The following is a 20,651-nucleotide window of genomic DNA, read 5'->3' as shown; positions in this document are numbered from 1 at the left end:
CCCGTTTTATAATGGTTTGGGTCCAGTGTAGTGTCACTACCTACAATATATTAAAAACAAACGTACGTCATGTTAGTTGGAGAAAGATAAGGTAATACAATTTATAGAATCGACATTGGTCTCCTCAATTTCTTAACCACCCTAATTGATTCATGCGCCGTGCATTTGCCGAGTGTCGACGTGTTTGCTCGTAATTGCATGTAATTAACATGCATACTATTTTCCCACAATTTAGATTTTTTTTAAAAAAAAAATCATTGGATCACAGCGTTACTAAACTTCCGTATATATTTATCATCTAAACAATTATGCGGCTTCAATGTAAATTGGAAATAAAATTTTGTTCTCTCACATAAATACAACTATTAAATATATTTTGAATATATATAGAGCTAGGCTCCTATATATGCTTTCGAAAGTACGGAAGCCTCCATACTTATAAGTTATTTTCAATAATGGGACATCCGATTCGGCGATCGGTTCCGTTAGACATGATCTACGCTATTAGAACTATCTAAAAACCAAATTTCATAAATTTTTGACTTCATTTGTCTAGTAAACGAGTAGCCTCAAAATGAACGGCTGAAAATAAAAATCTCATAAAAAACAGTGATAAAGGACTCAAATTTCAAATCGGAAGCATTGGTCTTGCTATTGATGTTAAGTAAAATTTTTTATTAAATTTTCATCTAATTTGGATACTTCTATACCGTTGAACTTAAAAATGTGCCACATCGACCGTTAAAATAGTCATTTCTGACACCTTTTGATCGGTTGGTAGAAAAAAAAAATGTCAAAAAATTATAAATTTGGTTTCTAAATAGTTCCAATAAGGTAGATTATATTTAATGGAGCCGATCGTCGAATTGGATTTCCTATCATCGAAAATAACTTACAAGCACGGAGGTCTCCGTACTTTCGAAAGTACTGGAGACTTAATCATATATATATTATATAATTATAATATATATGTATATATATATATATATATAAAGTTCGGCATAATATACTCTTATGATATAATAGTTTCTTTGTGACGTATATAGTTTTCTGACTGTTTAGATCTATCTTTGATCATTATCCACCTATGACGTATTATCTATTCAAGCCAACCACCCACTCATCTCTATAAAAACCACTATCATGCTACCGCCATCTCTTCAATCCAATTGGTCGGAACTTATGAGTACAAAAGAGCTATACTGTATAAGAGTATAAGTAACCCAATACTATATATATATATATATATATATATATATATATATATATATATAGAGTTGAGGTAGAATGCTATCGGTAGCAAACTGGCTACGTTGCCACCCATTTGTTTTCGATGATGGAATCTTTAAATTGACGATCGGCACCGTTGAATAGGATCTATACCACTTGAAGTATCTAGAAACCAAATTTCAAATCATTTCGACAACATTAACCTAATGATTAAAGGGTTTCAAAATTTGTAATTTTAATAGTAGATATGAGGCGTTTTCTCGTTTAACGGTGTAAAGCTATCCAAATCAATTGAATTTTGGTTAGAAAATTCTTTAAACTATTTAGAATAANCGTTTTCTCGTTTAACGGTGTAAAGCTATCCAAATCAATTGAATTTTGGTTAGAAAATTCTTTAAACTATTTAGAATAAGATCTATACTCTCGATTTTGATTACAAAATTTCTATCATCATTTTTTAGAGAATATTCATTTTTAGCCGTTCATTTTTACGCCCACTTGATAGACAAGAGAACAATATTGGAAAAGCATAAAATTTGATTTCTAGATACTTCAAGTGGTATAGATCATATTCAACGGTACTGATCGTCGATTTGGAGGCTCCATCATCGAAAACAAATGGGTAGCAACGGAGCCCGTTTGCTACCGATAGTATTCTAGCTCAACTCTCTCTCTCTCTCTNAGAGTCCGGCTACTATACTCTTATGAGTATGATCGCCTTCGTATTCATAAATTGTTTTCGACGATAGAGCTTCCGAATTGACGATCCATATCGTTAAACATTTTCTAGAGCATTTAAAACTTTTAGAAATTAAATTTTATAATTTTTCGATATCATTTACCTTACGATCAATAACTCACAAAATTGATAATTTTTAACGGTCGGTATGTGATACTTGCTAGTTTAACGGTGTAAAAGAATCGGAATAGCTTGAATTTTTGATAAAAAATTCTATTCATTACCTAGATAAAGATCCGATTATCCATTTTTAGGACGTTGTTAGATTTTGACCGTTCATTTTATATCTGCTTGATGGACTTTATAATGATTTCGAAAAGTTACGAAATTTATTTTCTAAGAATTTTAAATATTCTAGATCATGTTTAATGGTGTGGATCGTCGATTCGAAAACTCGAACATCGAAAATAACTTATGAGTACGAAGGGCTCTATACTCGTGAGAGTATAGTAGCCTTACTCTCTCTCTCTCTCTCTCTCTATATATATATATATATATATATACACGCAGTTAATAAGCTAGATAATGTTAGAACTAATAAGACCATATTTTCAAACAGTTGGATACAACAATTATGAAAATGACGTGCCAAAATTTGTGCACGCTCAGTTACCTAACTCAACCTTTGTCATTTTCCCACCAATATTTAAAAATTTTCACACAAAATTATAACAAATGTTGCATCACATCATCGATCCCCAGTAGTCACTTCCCCGTTAACAAACTCCCTCCATGTTACTTGCTAACACGTATATATTACTAGCACATATAAATGCATAAATACATACATACGAAAAAACAACACCATCTCAATTAACAAAGAGATCGAAGCTGCCACACTCAGAGACTCCCGGAAGCGGAAGAGCAGAGCTTAAAGGAGGAAGAAGAAGATGGTCGTGGAGGATAGATGGGCCGGATTGGGGTCGACGATCGCGACGGTAATGTTCGTATGGGCCGTGGCCCGACAATATTTTCCGGCGCACCTCGACACCTTCCTGACGCAGTACACCACCAAGTTGGTGGGCCTCTTCTACCCGTACGTCGAGATCACGTTCCCGGAGTACGCTGGCGACCGGCTCAAGCGGAGCGAGGCGTACGCCGCGGTCGAGGCCTACCTCGGCAGCTCGTGCGCCGAGCGCGCCAACCGGCTTAAGGCCGAGGCGGACGGCGACGGCGCGGGACTTGTCTTGAGCATGGACGAGTACGAGGAGCTCGCGGACGACTTCGGTGGTGCCACCCTGTGGTGGTCGTCACACAAGACCTCCTCGGTCGCCGCCTTCTTTTCTCTCTTTCCTCGCCCTGACGAGTGCCGCTCCTACTGCCTCGCCTTCCACCGCCGCCACCGCCAGCTCGTCCACACGGCCTACCTCCACCATGTCATGAAGGAAGGCAAGGCCCTCGAGGTCCGCCGACGGCGGCGCAAGCTCTACACCAACAATCATGGCTACGACCGGTACTTTAGAACAAGCTCTTTTTTCTCTAAAAACTTGATCAGTTACTAATTGTTATGGTTATATATTCACCCACGAATTCTGATCTCCACCATGCATGTCATGAATAATTACATAATAAAGATTATTTAAATAGTTATCTATTAGTTATTAAAAAATATTCATTGCTCGCTCTAATACCATATTAAAATAAATTATTATTTATTTTATTTACATTCTGTGCGCAGGTTGGAGAACGGTAAGACAGTGTGGAGTCACGTGGCCTTCGAGCACCCGGCGACGTTCGACACGCTGGCGATGGACGCCGACCGCAAGCGCGAGATCATGGAGGACCTCCTGGCCTTCAGCAAGGGCAAGGACTTCTATGCGAAGATCGGCAAGCCGTGGAAGCGCGGGTACCTCCTCTACGGGCCCCCGGGGACGGGCAAGTCCACGATGGTGGCGGCGATGGCGAACCTCCTAGACTATGACGTCTACGACCTCGAGCTCACCGCGGTACGGAACAACGCCGCCCTCCGCAAGCTCCTCGTCGAGACCACCAGCAAATCCGTCATCGTTGTTGAAGACATAGATTGCTCCCAACAACTCTCATCGCGAAGAAACAACAACAGGAAAAAGAATAAGAAGAAGAAGAGAAAGGACTTAGAAGAAGAGGAGTACTCTGAGGACGGGGAAAAAGAAGAAGAGATCGGCAGCGAGGTGACGCTATCGGGGTTTTTGAATTTTATAGACGGGTTGTGGTCCGCATGCGGGGGGGAGCGGATAATAGTTTTCACGACGAACCACGTGGAGAGGCTCGACCCGGGGCTGATCCGACGTGGCAGGATGGACGTCCACGTGGAGCTCTCGTACTGCACGTTCGAGGGGTTTAAGGTGCTGGCGCGGAACTACCTGGGGGTGGAGGCGCATAGAAAGTTCGCGCGGGTGAGGGAGTTGGTGGGGGAGCGGGCGATGACCCCTGCCGACGTGGCGGAGTGTCTCATGCCGAGGAGTGTGGGGAGTGGGGCTGATGCGGACGAGAGGGTCGTCGAGGGATCCCTCGCGAGGCTGATTCGGGCGCTCGAGCGGCGTAAGCGTAATCGCAATGGGGAGGAGAGTGTTGGTAATCGCAATGGGGACATTTGTGAGAAAGGGGGCCAGAGAAATGAACCGGAGTGTTGCACATGGATGTGATGAAGATGATGTGGTGTGCGTAGTGTGTGTATATATATATACATATACACACGCACACAGTATATTATTATCTCTGCTCTATTTTGCGTGTAGATGTAATTTTTGTTTCGCGCTGTGGTAGCTTAACAAATGGACACTCTGGGCATCGAATTCGTCGGCCCAATGAGCCCAAGCCCACGAAAAAACATGATTATGGGCCTAGTAGTTTCAATCTTACTTCTATACAGCCCACACTACAGTACGGATGATGGCCACCGACGCTCCGCTCTACGGTGTAACGGTCACATGATGTCACGGCCATTATTGCCCCGACCGGACAGGCCACGCAAGCAACGATACATACGTGGGCTGCTCCACCCCGGCCTACCAAATAATAAAGAGCGAATATTAGTCCTCCCCTGCCGACGCCGTGACACGCTGCTCACTTGCAGTTGTGGGCCCCCACCACCCACTCCCCTCCACGTCTCCACTCCACTCCCTTCGCGCCGATTCTACCCCTCCCCACTGTCCCACACCCCGCGCTTTTGCCGATCCTTTTCCTCTTCAGATCGGCGTAGGGGCCGTGGTGGCGATGGCCAATCCTGGCCTTTCTTTTTTCCTTCGTTTTATTTTTTTCTTTTCTTTTTTTTTTTTTGGGTGGATCTGCGCCGCAGTTAACAAACGGCCGTACGTTCGAACGTACAGAGGACACGCCGCGCCGTGTGGCGTAGTTAACGGGCGCGTGGGCCCCAGCCCCCCTCGATGGGCCCTAACAAGACTTGCTTTACACGCATCCATGGGCCGGCCCAATACACCTCGCAGGGAAAAGCTTCTCGGTGCGACACGTGGCAGGTGGTCCTTTTCCCGTATCTTTAAAAGCGGGATGTGAAGGGATGTGATTCGATCCGCCATTGGAAAGGACAACCAAATCCCACCTCTTCTTCTATATCTTGTTTATGCTCTTCGATGCTGTAATCAATGAACGGTATTTTTTTTCTTTTACTTCGTAACATGTGAGCATGTCTGATGCCCTTGCCTGGTCGCCATTGGGTCGTTATAATGCGCTGTGGTAAAAACATGAGAAAGAGTTGTCGGATAGTGTTGTTATTACGTTTTTCCATAACGAGATTGTATATATATATATTTAATAAAATTTAAAGCTTTCAAATTGTAATTTTGAGTCTTTAAAAAACTTTTAATTTTGCTATAAATAAAAAAATTATTTTAAAAAAATATAATGCTTCTTCTTATAGTATCGCTCAAACAACAGGTGAACGGACAAGCACCGGCACCGTAGATACCGTCGAGCCAAACAAGCTATATTGGCCTAGAGATGGAGCGTATAAAAGATGTAATCATGTGAGTGTCACATGGTGGGGACTGGTCTGGTTTGGGACACTTCAGGTGCATGGGAAAGTAGGCAGACTGGACCAGAAAATTTGTCTTCTTGACTGGCATTCGAGTTTTGGTCAGTGCTCGACACAGCTTAATTTGATGTCTGGCTAGCAAGTAAAGAGAATATACTTTCTCAGTCTAATTTAATTCTTCGAGGTCTACCATACAGATTGTGTAATTAGGTGTTCCCCTGAAAACTCTTTCTTTATTTTTCTTAACTATTCTCCTCCTTATGCAATGTATTGGGGAAGATTACCATGATGGTTGGAGTATTAAAAAGATATATATTTAAAGGATTGAACGAAGATTCTGCGTTTTTGCTATTTCAGTCTAAATTGCAGAGTAAATGAAGAGTTGAGCTAGAATACTATCGATAGCAAACGGGCTTCGTTGCCACCCATTTGTTTTCGATGATGGAGCTTCCAAATCGACGATCGGCACCGTTGAAAATGATTTATACCACTTGAAGTGTTTAGAAATTAAATTTCATACATTTTCGATATTATTCTCTTATCCATCGAGTGGATATAAAAATAAATGGCTAAAAGTGAATATTCTTAAAAAATTTATGATAGGAGTCTTGTAGTCAAGATCAAGAGTATAGATTTTGTTTTAAATAGTTTAAAGAATTTTCTAATAAAAATTCAATTGATTTGAATATTTTTACGCCAATAAACGAGAAAACGCCTCATATCGGCCATTAAAATTACAAACTTTGAAACCTTTTGATCATTAGGCAAATGATGTCGAAATGATTTGAAATTTGATTTCTAAACACTTCAAGTGGTATAAATTATGTTCAACGGTGCCGATCGTTAATTCGAAAACTCTATCATCGAAAATAAATGGATGACAACGGAGATCGATAGTATCCTAGCTAAACTCAGTAAATCATGAATAGATATTATCATTAAGTACTTCGACTATAGGCGATAATTAACACGAAGTCACAATGACAAATCTGAACAACACTAGCCTCTCTAACCCAAAAATTCGACACCAAGAGTTAACAAATTAATTGTTCAGACATATCAGAGTTAGCTATAGAAATTTATACAATCTTTGAATCGACAAAATATCAAACCTTCAGAACATAAAAACAACTTGCATATGAACGTTAACACTGCATGCGAACCGTTACACTGGCCCAATTATCTGCAATTTGTCTTTGTTTTTCTCACTAAAGAAACTGCAAAATTACATCTTCTGTGAATGTCCATTGCTCCAAATTTTCAAACGGCTCTTTGATCACTTGGCCCTATTTGTGTATGCTCTCGGTTCACGGGAGGAGCCGATACTCGTACTGAATTATAATAGTTTGGCGTGGGAACAAGAAGACAAGGGCATTTGAGAGCACCAGCAAAATCGACAGGAAAAACATTTAATTGTGTGCTCCCAAAACGTCTCAATTTTGCTTCAGTCACGGGGCATCCCCTTCACCAAACGGGCCCACGCCGCTTACACGAAATCATCTTTTTCGTATAATTAGAGTGTACTCTACGTACGTTACTCCGCTAGCTAATTATTCACATGTAGTGTTCTTATTTAAGATATCTTTTTTGGCACTCCCGTTAACTATTTCTAAGCTTTGAGAGTGGAGTTCACCGTCATCAAGGCCTTTCTTTTGTGTGGGTAAAGCTATTCAAAGAGCTTTATTTCAAAGCCTTTTTAAGAGGCTCTACAAGCTCGCGTTTGCTTACCATTTTAATAGAAACATGAAACTTCAGTAGAAAGATTGTGTACATAAAGATGCATTTCTAATAATACATCATGATGTTACATATTTACAAATTTTTTTAATAAAAATAATAAAAAATAACAAGGTTTACATAAGAGCAAATGTTTATTTTCAAGTCACAGAGCAAAAAATATTGAAGATGGGGTATATATTGAACAACATTTATTTATTTAATTATTTACTTTTAGCCCAGAAATTTTAGCAGTCAAAGGATAACAAACCATATCCCACGCTTCACAGGGAATTAACAACCCCCTCACCAACTATCATTTGGAAACAGAGAAATCCTATGATGAGGCTGGGGAGCACAAGCATCATTCATGAGAAAGAGTTAATGCAAATGAATGACACCTGCCGGCCCCCATCCCCAACTGTTTTTGATCAAAACCACTATTATAACCCTAACCCTAACCCTAACCCTAACCCAAGGTTGATTTTTCAGTTAATAATAAAATAAAATAAAGGGAGGAACAGTGGGATGCAGTATAAAGTGTAGACCCATGGTGGCCTACACTTTTTTGTAGTATCCCATTCCCTTGTGTGGATGGGAGCAGAGGAGGAGAGAGAAGTGAAGGCAGCCCAGCACCAAACCCCTCCATCCATTCCTCCCTAACCTGCTGGTGGTATTATATAATAATAACACCCCCCCTCCTGAGTCCTGCCCTCCATTCCTCCCTTAAGCTGCTGCTCTTCTTCACCCTTCCCAAGACAGCAACACAGTTGGCCTCTCTGGCAGACTGGAAGGAGACCAACTTTCAAACCCCTCCTCCTTCTCTCTCCTCACTGCACATTGCAGTGTTTTGTTGGGTTTTTACCCAGTACTAACTTTCCCTCCACACCAAGACCTCTCTGTTTTAGTAGTCCCACTCTCTCTTCAAGGCCAAGTGAGGAGTTAGTAAGAGAGAGAGAGAGAGAGAGAGAGAGAGGGGTCTGAGTGGGTCTGGTCACCTGCAGGTGATGGGGAGCAAGAGCTCACCACCCTCCATTTCCCTTCTGTTGCTTTTGTTGGTGGTGGTGGTGGTGGTGGTGGAGGTGGTGCTTCTTGTTCCAGGAGCAGAATGTGGAGTGGCATATGATAGGAAGGCCATCATCATCAATGGGCAGAGGAGGGTTCTCATCTCTGGCTCCATCCACTACCCCAGAAGCACACCAGAGGTGATGATTTGTCTCACTCTTTGGGCATGTTTGTGCAGTTTCAGTTTAATTTGGTAAAGTTTCTGATGTGCATTGTGGTTCTGTTTGGGTTAGATGTGGGAAGGACTGGTGCAAAAGGCTAAGGATGGAGGGTTGGATGTTATTCAGACCTATGTGTTCTGGAATGGCCATGAGCCTTCTCCTGGCAATGTAATTTTTCACTTGCTTTGTAAATTGGGTTTTTATGTGCTGTTTCATGCACTCTTTAATGGGGTTTTCTCTTTGATTTGTAGTATAATTTTGAGGAGAGGTATGATCTGGTCAGGTTCATAAAAACTGCTCACAAGGCAGGGTTGTATGTCCACCTCCGGATCGGGCCGTATATTTGCGGAGAATGGAATTTCGGGTGTGAATATCTCTTCTTAGCTCCATCTTATTATGTGAATTTTCTTGCTTGGACTCAATTAAGATGTACATGCTTATATAATCTTTCTATTTCTACTGTTCAGTGGGTTTCCAGTTTGGTTGAAATATGTTCCGGGGATCAGCTTCAGAACAGATAATGAGCCTTTCAAGGTAATTCATCCTTATTAATATTGAACTGTGGCTGTAATTCTATCCCATAGATGTAAAGGAAAAGCTAGGTGTTTCCTTCTGATGGTTGATCAGCTAATTTCCGCCAACTTTTCCGTAGCACAAGATTTTGTTTTTTCTTTTTTTTTTTTTCCCCTTGTGTTGCTTGTAATGTTGTGAATTTATGGGATTATGCGGTGTTTCCCAGATGGCCATGCAGGGTTTCACCCAGAAAATTGTGGAGATGATGAAGAGTGAATCCCTGTTTGCATCCCAGGGAGGCCCAATTATTCTCTCGCAGGCAAGTTTTCAATTTTAGAAAATTTTTCCATACTATTCTGTTCTCGGTGTTAAAGTTCATACGAAGGTAGAGAATCTTCTTAACAAGAAAATTACTAAATGCTAATATGGTGCTCCATTAGTGCAGATTGAGAATGAGTACGGACCCGAGAGCAAGGCATTTGGGCCGGCGGGTCATTCGTACGTAAATTGGGCTGCACAAATGGCTGTTGGATTAGGCACCGGAGTGCCGTGGGTGATGTGCAAAGAGGATGATGCCCCAGATCCTGTGGTAGGAACACTCATTTTCCCATGTATATGATTTGTTGGTCAGGAGGGTCCTTTTTCTAGTTCATGATCAGTTTTGAGTTTTTGTTCTTTTGTTCATTAAATGGAATGTGCAGTTCAAAATTACCTGGTGTCATTTCTTGGTTACTTGCTATAATTTCAATCAACACTTTTAACTTCACTGTTGACGAGAACAAGTGTATTTAGTAGATTGGATTTACATATGTTGCTCTTGAAGTAGAACATCGGCTTGCCAATGATTTGTTCTCAATCACTGGGTCAACTTGGGTTAAGATTGAATCTTAATCTCTTTAACTACTGCGGTATTGTGGTGGGTAGCAGATATAGTCATAATTATTAATATGGAAGTCCTTTTTATTTTCTTATCAACTGTCGCATTATAATGGGCATGCATGCTTTGAAAAAGGTTTATAAATTTCTGGAGATTTCTGAGGGTGGGCCAAATTCGGCACAAAAGTTAAATCTTATATGGTCTATTTCTTTTCTGAAAGAGGAAGAGTATCAGCTTATCTTTTCATTTGTATTACTTTTTAAATCTGGCAACAGATAAATGCGTGCAATGGATTCTACTGTGATGCTTTTACACCAAACAGGCCTTATAAGCCTATGATGTGGACTGAAGCGTGGAGTGGCTGGTAAGTTGCCTCCTCAGATGAACCTTCTATGACGGTAAACACAGAATTGGGGTCGTAAATAGCTTTATTGAAAATTATGTAGGTTTACAGAGTTTGGTGGCACAGTTCGCGAGCGACCAGTTGAAGATTTGGCATTTGCCGTCGCACGCTTCATACAGAAGGGTGGCTCTTTCATAAATTACTACATGGTTAGGACTTGCTACTAAATGCTACTAAATCTTGTTATTAATTTACCTATTTTTGGGCCTTTCTGCTGAAAATTTAACTAGTTATTATCTTGCTTTGCTATAACAGTACCATGGGGGAACAAATTTTGGGCGTACAGCCGGAGGTCCCTTTATTACAACAAGTTATGATTATGATGCTCCAATTGATGAATATGGTAAACAAAAAAAGGGTCATTTGAATCATTTATTTTACCATTAAACTATCATGTTGAACACATTAAATTGCGGATCAATCGCAGGACTGATCAGGGAACCAAAATATGGACACCTCAAAGAACTCCACAGGGCCATTAAATTATGTGAACAAGCTTTAGTGTCTACTGATCCAACAGTTACTTCTCTCGGAAGCATGCAAGAGGTTTGTGCTGATTCCTAATTTACAACCATTATGTGTTTTCTTTTTCTTCAAAAATTCAAGAATGAGCTCCTTAATTTGGCTAATTATGCTGTTGGCTTTGCAGGCTCATGTCTTCACATCCCAACCGGGAGTCTGTGCAGCTTTCCTTGCAAATTACAACACAAATTCCATTGCAAGAGTCATGTTCAATAATGTGCACTACAACCTACCACCTTGGTCTATCAGCATCCTCCCCGACTGTAGGAATGTAGTATTCAATACTGCAAAAGTACGTAGAACATTGGTAGTTTTTAAATCACCTATTTACATACATGTCCCTGCAAAATCTGCATTTCCATATGTGACGCTAGAAATTCAGTTTGTTACAAAACTATGCTTAAGTTGCAAATATTTTTTGGTTGTTTTTATCTTTATCGTAGGTTGGTACTCAAACTTCCCAAATGCAAATGTGGGCAGCTGATGCCCCCTCGCTAATGTGGGAGAGGTATGATGAGGAGATTGGTTCGCTTGCAGATACTTCATCAATCACCTCAACTGGTCTATTAGAGCAGATAAATGTTACCAGGGATACTAGTGATTATCTCTGGTACATTACCAGGTACAATCTGATTAAACTATTCTATATGTGCTCCTTATAATCAACCAGTTACAGGAGTTATACCATTCCCTCTATCTCATGCCCTAACAGCCTTACAGGGTATCGTATTCCTTAAAATTCACAAAGTGGCAATGTGAACTGGTTGGTTTTTGCCGAGATTATACCTTAGAGTTCTTACGTAATTAACATCCTGTATGGTGAACTACAAGAGAGTGTGCAGCTTGGCTTTACGTTTATGAAATGTTTATTGTCCATTTTAGTGTTGATGTGAGTCCAAGTGAAAGATTCTTACAAGGCGGTCAACTGCCTAGTCTCACAGTACAATCAGCCGGTCATGCTCTGCATATCTTCATTAATGGGGAGCTCTCAGGTATTTTAGCGGATGAACTGTTATGGTTAGTGGAAAATAAAATTTAGCTGGAATTCAAGGTTGAAGAAACTAAAATTACTACTATTCTATGACAGGTTCTGCTTATGGAACTAGGGAAGATAGGAGAGTCACATACACCGGCAATGTCAATCTCCGTGCTGGTTCAAACAGAATTGCACTTTTAAGTGTGGCTATTGGGTTGCCGGTTGGTTCCTCACTTCGTATCTTAATTAACTTAAAAGTGGCCCCCCTTTTGAAATATACGTGGATATTGCATTATTGGGTTTCTCTGATTTTTGTTGTTTGTAGAATGTTGGGGTCCATTATGAGTTATGGAACACAGGTGTTCTTGGTCCTGTTGTGATCCACGGTTTCGATGAAGGAAGACGAGATTTAACCTGGCAGCAGTGGTCCTACCAGGTCTAATATGTTTTCATCACTTCTCATTTTCATGCAGGAAAAGATCATTTGATATTTGACACTGACAAAGGTTCTCTATTTCATGTTTGATTTAAAGGTCGGACTAAAAGGAGAATCCATGAATCTAAACTCCTTAGAAGGTGCAACTTCAGTTGAATGGATGAGTGGTTCTTTGGTAGTTCAAACTCAGCAGCCATTAACTTGGTATAGGGTAAGGAAGGAAAAAAAAAAAAAAAAAAATCCTATTTCAAGGAAATAAAAATTCCGTCTCACTTTTCATTTTCCATGTCAATTTCTATTCTCTGGCATCCTAATTTCATTGCCTTTTCTCTTTCTTTGTTTCCTTTAGGCATATTTTGATGCTCCTGGTGGCGATGATCCACTGGCTCTTGATATGGGTACTATGGGCAAAGGTCAAGTATGGATAAACGGACAAAGCATTGGAAGATACTGGACTGCATATGCACCAAATGGCTACTGCAATGGTTGCACTTATACTGGGACTTACCGAGCACCCAAGTGTCAAAGTGGTTGCGGTCAACCAACCCAACGTTGGTAAGGAGCTTATTTGTATCTCATTCATCTTAATATTGAAGGGTCAGTTGTTTCTAAAAAGTAAGAAAAGTAAGGGCCTACACAGTTTAAATTAATATGTTTTATCTGTGAATAGTACTTATTAATCTTGTTCTTTGGTTGGTACTACTTGATGAGAAACCACCAAACTCATGAATCAGCTTTTCTCAAATGAATATTTGCAGAAATATAAAGGGCGGCTAAGCACAGAAACCTATCTGTTACACCACATAATGCTTCAAGATATCCCGCAAGCACTATTCCCATCAATATTTCCTTCATTGAACTTAGTTGGCATGCTAAGCTGAATGTGCTACTCTGTACTATGTTTCTGGCGATTTCTTCTAGTTTTCATCTGCTAAAATAGGTGTTGAAATGCTCAGGTATCATGTGCCGCGATCCTGGTTACAACCAACCAGAAACCTATTAGTAGTATTCGAAGAACTCGGTGGGGACGCCACAAAGATTTCTCTAGTGAAGAGATCGGTGTCCAGTGTTTGTGCCGATGTTTCTGAATGGCACCCCAACATAAAGAACTGGAAAATCGAGAGCTATGGCCAGACTGAGGAGTTCCGCAGGCCAAAGGTCCACTTACGGTGTGCATCGGGGCAGTCTATTTCAGCCATCAAGTTTGCAAGCTTTGGAACGCCTTCTGGAACTTGCGGAAATTTCCAGCAGGGAACTTGCCACTCGCCAGATTCGCACATCGTGTTGGAGAAGGTTCTTAAGGCTACTGCCTGTCTCTCTCTACTCAATACTCCTTTCTATCAACTTACCTGGTCTAGTTAGGAAACAACTTTAAGGTTTTTATGAATAATGCACCTGTGGGGAGTTACATGGAGAGGAAACTGGAATTATAGTAGATCAATCCACACCCATAGATCAATTCACACCCATATCTATTTGATTTTTATCTTGCATATATTTCGTACTGTTGATTCAATTTGTTAGCTTTATGATACTAACAGATTCCTTAATCATTCTGAACAGAAGTGCATCGGGCGGCAGGCTTGTGCAGTGGCGATATCCCCCAACAACTTTGGCGGAGATCCGTGTCCAAATGTGATGAAGAGAGTGGCGGTGGAAGCTATCTGCTCCCCTACTCTAGAGCCAATACCGTAAGCTTGACTCATTTTTCATGGTGTGATTGATGGAAACCTTTTTAGTTGGTTTTGTTTGATCACATCCATATCGTAAAGGAGACAAAGGGAAGGGGCAAAAATTGTAAATGAGTCGGCGCGTATACGGAAGAATCATGCGCTTTTCTTGTTTGTGTGTGCTAGTTGCTTTCAGGTGGGGCACCATAGTTAGATAAGCTTAGCGCTTAGCATTTATTCGGTATTCGAGTAACCATTCTGGTTCCTACACTGCTAAAGAAAAGTAGGTCCCAGAACAGTGATGAAGAGGTAAAGAAAAAAGAGAAGCAAAGGAAAAGGATTGCACTTTTGCTTTTCTCAATGTCTCTCATCCTTCTTTTTTTCAAAGGAAGAAACATGTAATTGTATCATTGTTTGTGTTAGGTAGTGAACTTGGTTCTCATTTATGGCATTTGTTTTCTTTTTGTGATGTAATGTGTGTTGTTTGAATGGATTGTGATGACAAATTGGCCAAATGAAACACCAACTTTTTCCTTGTCATTTTAACTTTTTCTTTTTCTTTTCTTTTTTCTTCTTCTTTTAACCTTGGTCGTTTGCATCCACAAAGCACACCCTCATTCATTGTTGAAGTGTGATTTGAAACGAATATTGCTTTCGGAGGAAGGGTACACATCAAGCGATCTAGCGGTTGGCAATAGCACTCCCAGAATGCCTTGTTAGGTGAGTTGCTTTCTATTTTAACTTTTGTATTTAGGGAGTGTTTTGGATTTGATAAAATTACAATTTCACTGCAAATTAAGTTTATTAAAAATATATATATATATTTTTTTTGGAGAGATAGGTAGCACGCTACCGCTTCGTTTATTTTATTTAAAAAAAAATATAATCCTCAAAGACATAATCGTAAACTTCAATTTGCAAAGGCATTTCCTTTAAAATGGTTCTATGAACTTAAATTCTCAAAGACATTTCCTTGAAAATGGTTCGAAGTTACCTACAAAAAATTGAAAATCTAGCCTGCAAGTAAACAGTAAACTTTATGATAGTTAATGGTAGATTAATAATTCTCTCACCAAATATAATTTTTAAGCAAACTATAGTTACATCAATCCAAAGGCCCCCTTTCCTGATCTTTATTGACTCACACATGAAAGGGTCAACAGTGCAACCACCTTCAAAGCTTGAGATAAATGTAAAAGCACTTGCTCCAAAATAATCCTTTTAAGCATTTAATTTACAATCCTAAACAATAGTTTTGAATTCTTTGGAGAGATCATTATACACAATCAGAGGTTTGAATTCTGAAAAATCATAAATCGGCTTTTCTTTTCTTTCTGAGAGAAAAATAACCTGAATATGTACAAATTGGCAAAGATACTTCATTAAAAATACTAAAGTATACAGCCATAGCAAGTTTGCACTAGTATTAGTGAACAGCAACCACCTGTTGCCTCAGTGGAGTGAGTACCCTGGCAAGTGGAAGGGGCACATGTGCCCTCACAAAAGTCCCATTCTCCATGTATTCCTTCAAGAGACCAAGAAAAACATGTTATTGCCACAGAATTGGAAAAGTGCCTGATGTGCATACGCTCTCGGAATAGGCGAACTATTTGAAATGTATACATATGTAAATGGAAATCTCATCAGTAACAAATAATACAACTTATTTGAAAGTTGAAGCATGATACTCAACTGTTCTCTCTACCATGCCGACCCGATATATGTCGTTGAGGAGCTCTCCCTTTTCGTATGGAACAATAGCTTCGACTGGTACCATAGAGTCCTATAGAAACCATTTCAAGGGAACTCAGCTGCTCCATTGTCCCTTATTTATATGCAGTGAACAGCTAATTGACAATTATTTGAAGATCAAATGCATGGCGGGAGCAAACAGTGCCTACCTTCAATTTTTCTTGAACTGCATTGCAGAACTCGTCTAAACCATCACCAGTAATGGCCGATATGCAAATTATGCCTTGCCGTTCTGCTTCTTTTCTTACTGTAATAGGATCATCGGTCTTGTCGACCTGCAATGATATAGCGCACCACAATAAGCAAATGTTTTCATACCGCAATTCCTAACGAACATAGTTTTTTAAAGATAGTGCATTCCACTTATAAGGTGGTCTATCACATCCCAAATGTTTGCGATTACTTATTCTTACGTTCTGCTATCTATCTCGTAAACCAGCTACAAACTTGAGTAAACAATAGAGATACGTTGTCAAATTATTCTAGCATCCAAACTGGCCCCAAATTTATAGAAAAGTCCAGCTTCAAGGTTGCAATATATCTAAATTAGGTGATTTTTGCTTGAATTTGGGTAGGACAAAAACAAGAAAGGCCTACCTTATTCCATACTACCAGCTTTGGAATTAATTCCACATCCAATTCTTTCAGCACTTTATCAACAGCATCTATCTGTTGCTGAGATAGCGGATGACTGCGGTTGCATGAAAAGAAAATATCGATGTATGAGATAATTGAACTTAGATAATCTAACCCAAAAAGCAGCAAAGTAATGATGAGTTGGAATATCACATTTATACCTGATATCAACGACATGAACTAAAAGCGATGACTCTGATATTTCCTCTAATGTTGCTCTAAATGCAGCAACCTGAACAAGAATTAACTCTTCAATAGGAAAAGAGTGAGGTTTCTAAGTTTTAGGCTTCAGTAAATGCAATCTAATAAAGGAAAGTTCCAAAACAAGGTACTTTGAAGCCAAGAGATAAAGCTCTTCGTGTAGACATCAAACTAGTATGCTTCAAACTGCTAGCCAATTAGATATTACAATCCTATAGACATTATGCAGCTCAATCTAATTATAGAATAAAAAAACAGGAAATTTCCAGCGTTAGTCAGAACAGAAGAGTATCAACACAATTTCATGTGTCAACTCAAGAATGAATTAATATTTAGTATGAGCATATACCATACCAGTGTAGTAGGTAACTTTTGAATGAATCCTACAGTATCAGTGAGCAGGAATTCACTCCCATTCTTCATCTGTAAGGTACAAACTAAAACAAGCATTGTTAGGTTTGACAACTAAAAGAAAATAGTCATATATTCATCTTGCAAAACAAGCTCTATAACCATTGATCAATAAAAGTGTAATCACCTAATAGGATAAAGCTAGTAAATGAATACAACATAAAAATCCAATCAACTCATGAGTGAAAAATGAGAACTCCTAAGCAAATGAACAGCTAAATATATGATGCGCAATGTCCAGGGTGCTTTTAGGCAATGTGCCATGGTTTCATCCATACAACCGCACGTAACAGACCACCGGTATGCAAACTACTAGTTTTTTAAGGGCATATATAAAACTCAGATTTTGCAGCGATAATAGATAATCTTCCAAGGAAGTATGAATATATAAATATTTCCTCTATAAAATATACCTGGACCCTCCTTGTTGTTGGATCGAGCGTTGCAAATAACTGATCCTCTGCAAGCACATCAGCTCCGGTCAAGCGATTCAAGAGCGTACTTTTCCCAGCATTGGTGTATCCCACCTGAGAATTTACAGTTCAAATTACACGAGAACCAACTGAGACATAAGAACCTTTTGCTATCTTATGTTTTGTACCAGTGACACAACAGGAACTGGCACAGATAGGCGACGGTTGCGGTACTGCTTCCGATGTTGCCGGACTGACTCCAATTCTTTCCTCAAAGCACTTATCTGTTAATAAAAATTGCAACACAAAAGATCGAAGAAAATCCTAATGATGGTCAAGAATATGGTTGATACAGCAATGCTTTAAAAAGCAGTGATGTTGGTGCACATGCAGTCTTTTATCAAATAAATTAACAGATATAAAGTCTCAATTATAGCGATTTCCATCATCCAAGGTTAATGGTCCCAGCTAAAGAGACAGCAAGCAATAAAAAGCAAGTCATACATCGTGAAACAGACATGTATAATCTGCTTCTAAATCTTACAAGACTAAGGACTTACTTGAGTACGCAAGATACGCTTATCCACTTCAATTTGTTTCTCACCCATACCCTTGACCTGTCCTCCTGACTGCCGCTCAAGGTGAGTCCACATTTTAGTGAGCCTTGGAAGTTGATATTCCATTTGCGCCAAAGAAACCTAAAAGGAAAATATGTGGTTATCAAGAAATGGAAGTACAAGATAGCTCCGGTTTCACATATTTTTGAAGGTTGCAATATTGGAAGAATATTAAAATTTAAAATTCTAACCTAGCCGAAGATCAGATAGAGAGAAAATTATTCATGTCCACAAAAAAAATGTAACATGGTCATGTTACAATAGGTGAGGTGGAAAAATTACCTGCAAAGCTGCTTCATGAGTGGCTGCTCTCTGATTGAAGATATCTAGAATGAGAGCAGTCCGGTCACACACTCGAACATCCCCACCGAATGCCTTCTCCAAGTTCCGCAGCTGTCTAAAGGCCAACATTCCAAAAGTGACCAGGACTGAAGACAGCTCTAGAAGCATCAATTACTAACTATTGCAAATACTGAAAGCAATGTGTCTATGACAGCAAAAAGCAGAATATAGAAATATTGACGGTACATAGTATATTGAAGGTTCATAGAACTGGCACCGCAAGCATGCAGAGAAGGGAATGAACTTGTAAACGTCGAAAAGTTATTTACATAGTAATATTACCCTGGGGACAGTTCATCATCAAAAATTACAGTTTCAACATCCAGGGCATGAACTGCACTCTTGATTTCGGCAACCTTGCCAGAGCCAATGTAAGTCCTCGGATTTCGAGAAGCAAGCCTAAGAAAAGACAGTTAGAAACAAAGATAGCAAATAATACAAACAATAAAAGATCAACAATCTTAATGTTTAACAGTAGCAATTCGCCAAGATTGACAAGAGAAACTACCAGCATATTTAGCAGCAATTCCCCAATCTGTTCAAATGACACATGTAATCGAAAATTCATCTTCAGTTATTTTAACAGTTTCTTGCCTTTTAATGTATAGGTTTATGTTAGAAAACATGTAACTTCTACTACGACGAAGTCGATCACAATAAGCATGCTATTACGTATAAGATATATCCAAACTCTAACAAAGAACATAAATAACTTACTTTTGATATGTTGAACCAACAACCAAAAGCCCAGCCGTATCAGCCAACTGGGCGAGCTCTTTAAGTGAATCTTCAATTCCAAAGCTATCATCTTCACTCCCTTTACATTCCACTCCAACTAGGTATGCTTTCTCTTCAAATACCTATGATTTTCCAACAAATATGAGAAAAAATTAAACTTTTTCACACCGAAGGTCCATCAAAGGATCTTTTTTCTTACATAAGAATATTGAAGGCATATCGTAGAGTGAAAAAGTAGCATTTTTTAGAAGCCAATCACATTTCCACAAACTCCATTTAGCTAAATAAAGAGATATACTAGCTATTCTCGCCTATTCTCACCCACCTCCCTCCCATTGCGCGACTTGAACCTATCGGAGCTACTCTCGCTACTAGCCTCGGCCCGGTTCTTGCTCCGGATAGAAACCCTAGGAGGCGGCGACACCGGAGCTTCCGATACGGCATCAATGGTGGATCCGTTGACTCCGACCTCGCCGCTCCCTTCGGTCTCCACCTCCGCGGACTCTTTGAGGACTCTGATACCGCGGATTCGCCCCTTTCGTGGGCTTAGAGAGATGTTGATCGGAAAAAACTGGTGGAGATGAGGCGGAGCAAAACGAGGAGGAGAGGGAGTGGCAGATTTTGCGGGAGGAGAGGTAGGGTTGAAGAAGAAGGTCGCCATGGCGAGAAACGTGCTCACTCTCTCTCTCTCTCCCCGTTCTCTCTAGAGAGTGGTTTTAAAGGATGAGGAAAGCGATCGAGATGTGCGTTTCGTCTCCTTTATGCGGACGCTCGGAGTCCAATTGAAGCAACACGATGTCTGCAAGAGTATGGTATCGTTGCCGAGTTCAACTGCAAACTCGGTTTTCGCCGAAAGCTGCGTAAGTGCGGCAGTCGTTTCCCCAACGAAACTCACCGAAGTCTGCGAGTGAGCTGTTTCGTCGCCGACTACGGTAAAGTATGTCACCGGAGAGCCGACTTTAATACAATTCCTCTTTTGACTATTATAGACTCGAGAGCAACCACTTCAAGTACAATTTATTTATTTTAATGATACGACATGCAGAAAAACTGAAAGATTTAGTTCCAGTTGTCTCTTCAATTAACCAAAACATTGAGATCAAACCCCTCAATTACATCTCTCACTCACTAGCTACCAATATAAGTACATCTTGCATCATCCCCTGGCTCGAATTTTTTATGTAAGTAGGCCAACCAAATGATATTAATGTAACCATCACAGGAGCCACAATCCTGCATCCGAACGAGAGCAATCGCAAAAGA

At 39.9% G+C, this 20,651-nt stretch overlaps 3 protein-coding genes across 3 annotated transcripts; 2 read left to right on the top strand and 1 right to left on the bottom strand.

Moving 5' to 3' along the window:
* Nucleotides 2,887–4,603, top strand: LOC109721763 (AAA-ATPase At3g28580-like). Its single transcript, XM_020249537.1, has 2 exons — nt 2,887–3,436; nt 3,668–4,603. The coding sequence occupies exons 1-2, from the start codon at nt 2,911–2,913 to the stop codon at nt 4,591–4,593; spliced, it is 1,452 nt and encodes a 483-aa protein (XP_020105126.1). The 5' UTR covers nt 2,887–2,910; the 3' UTR covers nt 4,594–4,603.
* LOC109721385 (beta-galactosidase 5) lies at nt 8,345–14,818 on the top strand. Its single transcript, XM_020248981.1, has 19 exons — nt 8,345–8,860; nt 8,954–9,049; nt 9,133–9,245; nt 9,349–9,415; nt 9,621–9,713; nt 9,840–9,983; nt 10,547–10,635; nt 10,718–10,823; nt 10,930–11,017; nt 11,102–11,220; nt 11,324–11,488; nt 11,640–11,818; nt 12,079–12,188; nt 12,284–12,393; nt 12,498–12,608; nt 12,706–12,819; nt 12,958–13,163; nt 13,565–13,901; nt 14,172–14,818. Exons 1-19 carry the CDS (start codon nt 8,663–8,665, stop codon nt 14,301–14,303), a joined length of 2,577 nt encoding a protein of 858 aa, XP_020104570.1. The 5' UTR covers nt 8,345–8,662; the 3' UTR covers nt 14,304–14,818.
* LOC109721699 (GTPase HflX) lies at nt 15,460–20,099 on the bottom strand. Its single transcript, XM_020249440.1, has 13 exons — nt 19,714–20,099; nt 19,368–19,510; nt 18,933–19,049; nt 18,591–18,705; nt 18,252–18,389; nt 17,880–17,975; nt 17,692–17,805; nt 17,222–17,290; nt 16,828–16,898; nt 16,628–16,721; nt 16,180–16,305; nt 15,972–16,061; nt 15,460–15,803 (listed from the first exon to the last, which is right to left on the bottom strand). Exons 1-13 carry the CDS (start codon nt 20,047–20,049, stop codon nt 15,705–15,707), a joined length of 1,608 nt encoding a protein of 535 aa, XP_020105029.1. The 5' UTR covers nt 20,050–20,099; the 3' UTR covers nt 15,460–15,704.

Source organism: Ananas comosus, linkage group 15, assembly GCF_001540865.1.
Source record: "Ananas comosus cultivar F153 linkage group 15, ASM154086v1, whole genome shotgun sequence".
NCBI classification, from domain to species: Eukaryota; Viridiplantae; Streptophyta; class Magnoliopsida; order Poales; family Bromeliaceae; genus Ananas; species Ananas comosus.
This window is presented reverse-complemented; position numbering and strand designations above follow the sequence as displayed.

What these genes read in the sequence shown, in the direction of transcription:
- LOC109721385 (XM_020248981.1), top strand. Translation starts at nt 8,663, where the DNA reads ATGGGGAGCAAGAGCTCACCACCCTCCATTTCCCTTCTGTTGCTTTTG. An exon ending in ATGAGCCTTCTCCTGGCAAT is followed by an intron (nt 9,050 to 9,132) that starts GTAATTTTTCAC and finishes TTTGATTTGTAG; the next exon opens with TATAATTTTGAGGAGAGGTA. An exon ending in TATCTCTGGTACATTACCAG is followed by an intron (nt 11,819 to 12,078) that starts GTACAATCTGAT and finishes TGTCCATTTTAG; the next exon opens with TGTTGATGTGAGTCCAAGTG.
- LOC109721699 (XM_020249440.1), bottom strand. Translation starts at nt 20,049, where the DNA reads ATGGCGACCTTCTTCTTCAACCCTACCTCTCCTCCCGCAAAATCTGCC. An exon ending in CTCATGAAGCAGCTTTGCAG is followed by an intron (nt 18,390 to 18,590) that starts GTAATTTTTCCA and finishes TTTTCCTTTTAG; the next exon opens with GTTTCTTTGGCGCAAATGGA. An exon ending in TCGGCATGGTAGAGAGAACA is followed by an intron (nt 15,804 to 15,971) that starts GTTGAGTATCAT and finishes GGTCTCTTGAAG; the next exon opens with GAATACATGGAGAATGGGAC.
- LOC109721763 (XM_020249537.1), top strand. Translation starts at nt 2,911, where the DNA reads ATGTTCGTATGGGCCGTGGCCCGACAATATTTTCCGGCGCACCTCGAC. An exon ending in CGACCGGTACTTTAGAACAA is followed by an intron (nt 3,437 to 3,667) that starts GCTCTTTTTTCT and finishes ACGGTAAGACAG; the next exon opens with TGTGGAGTCACGTGGCCTTC.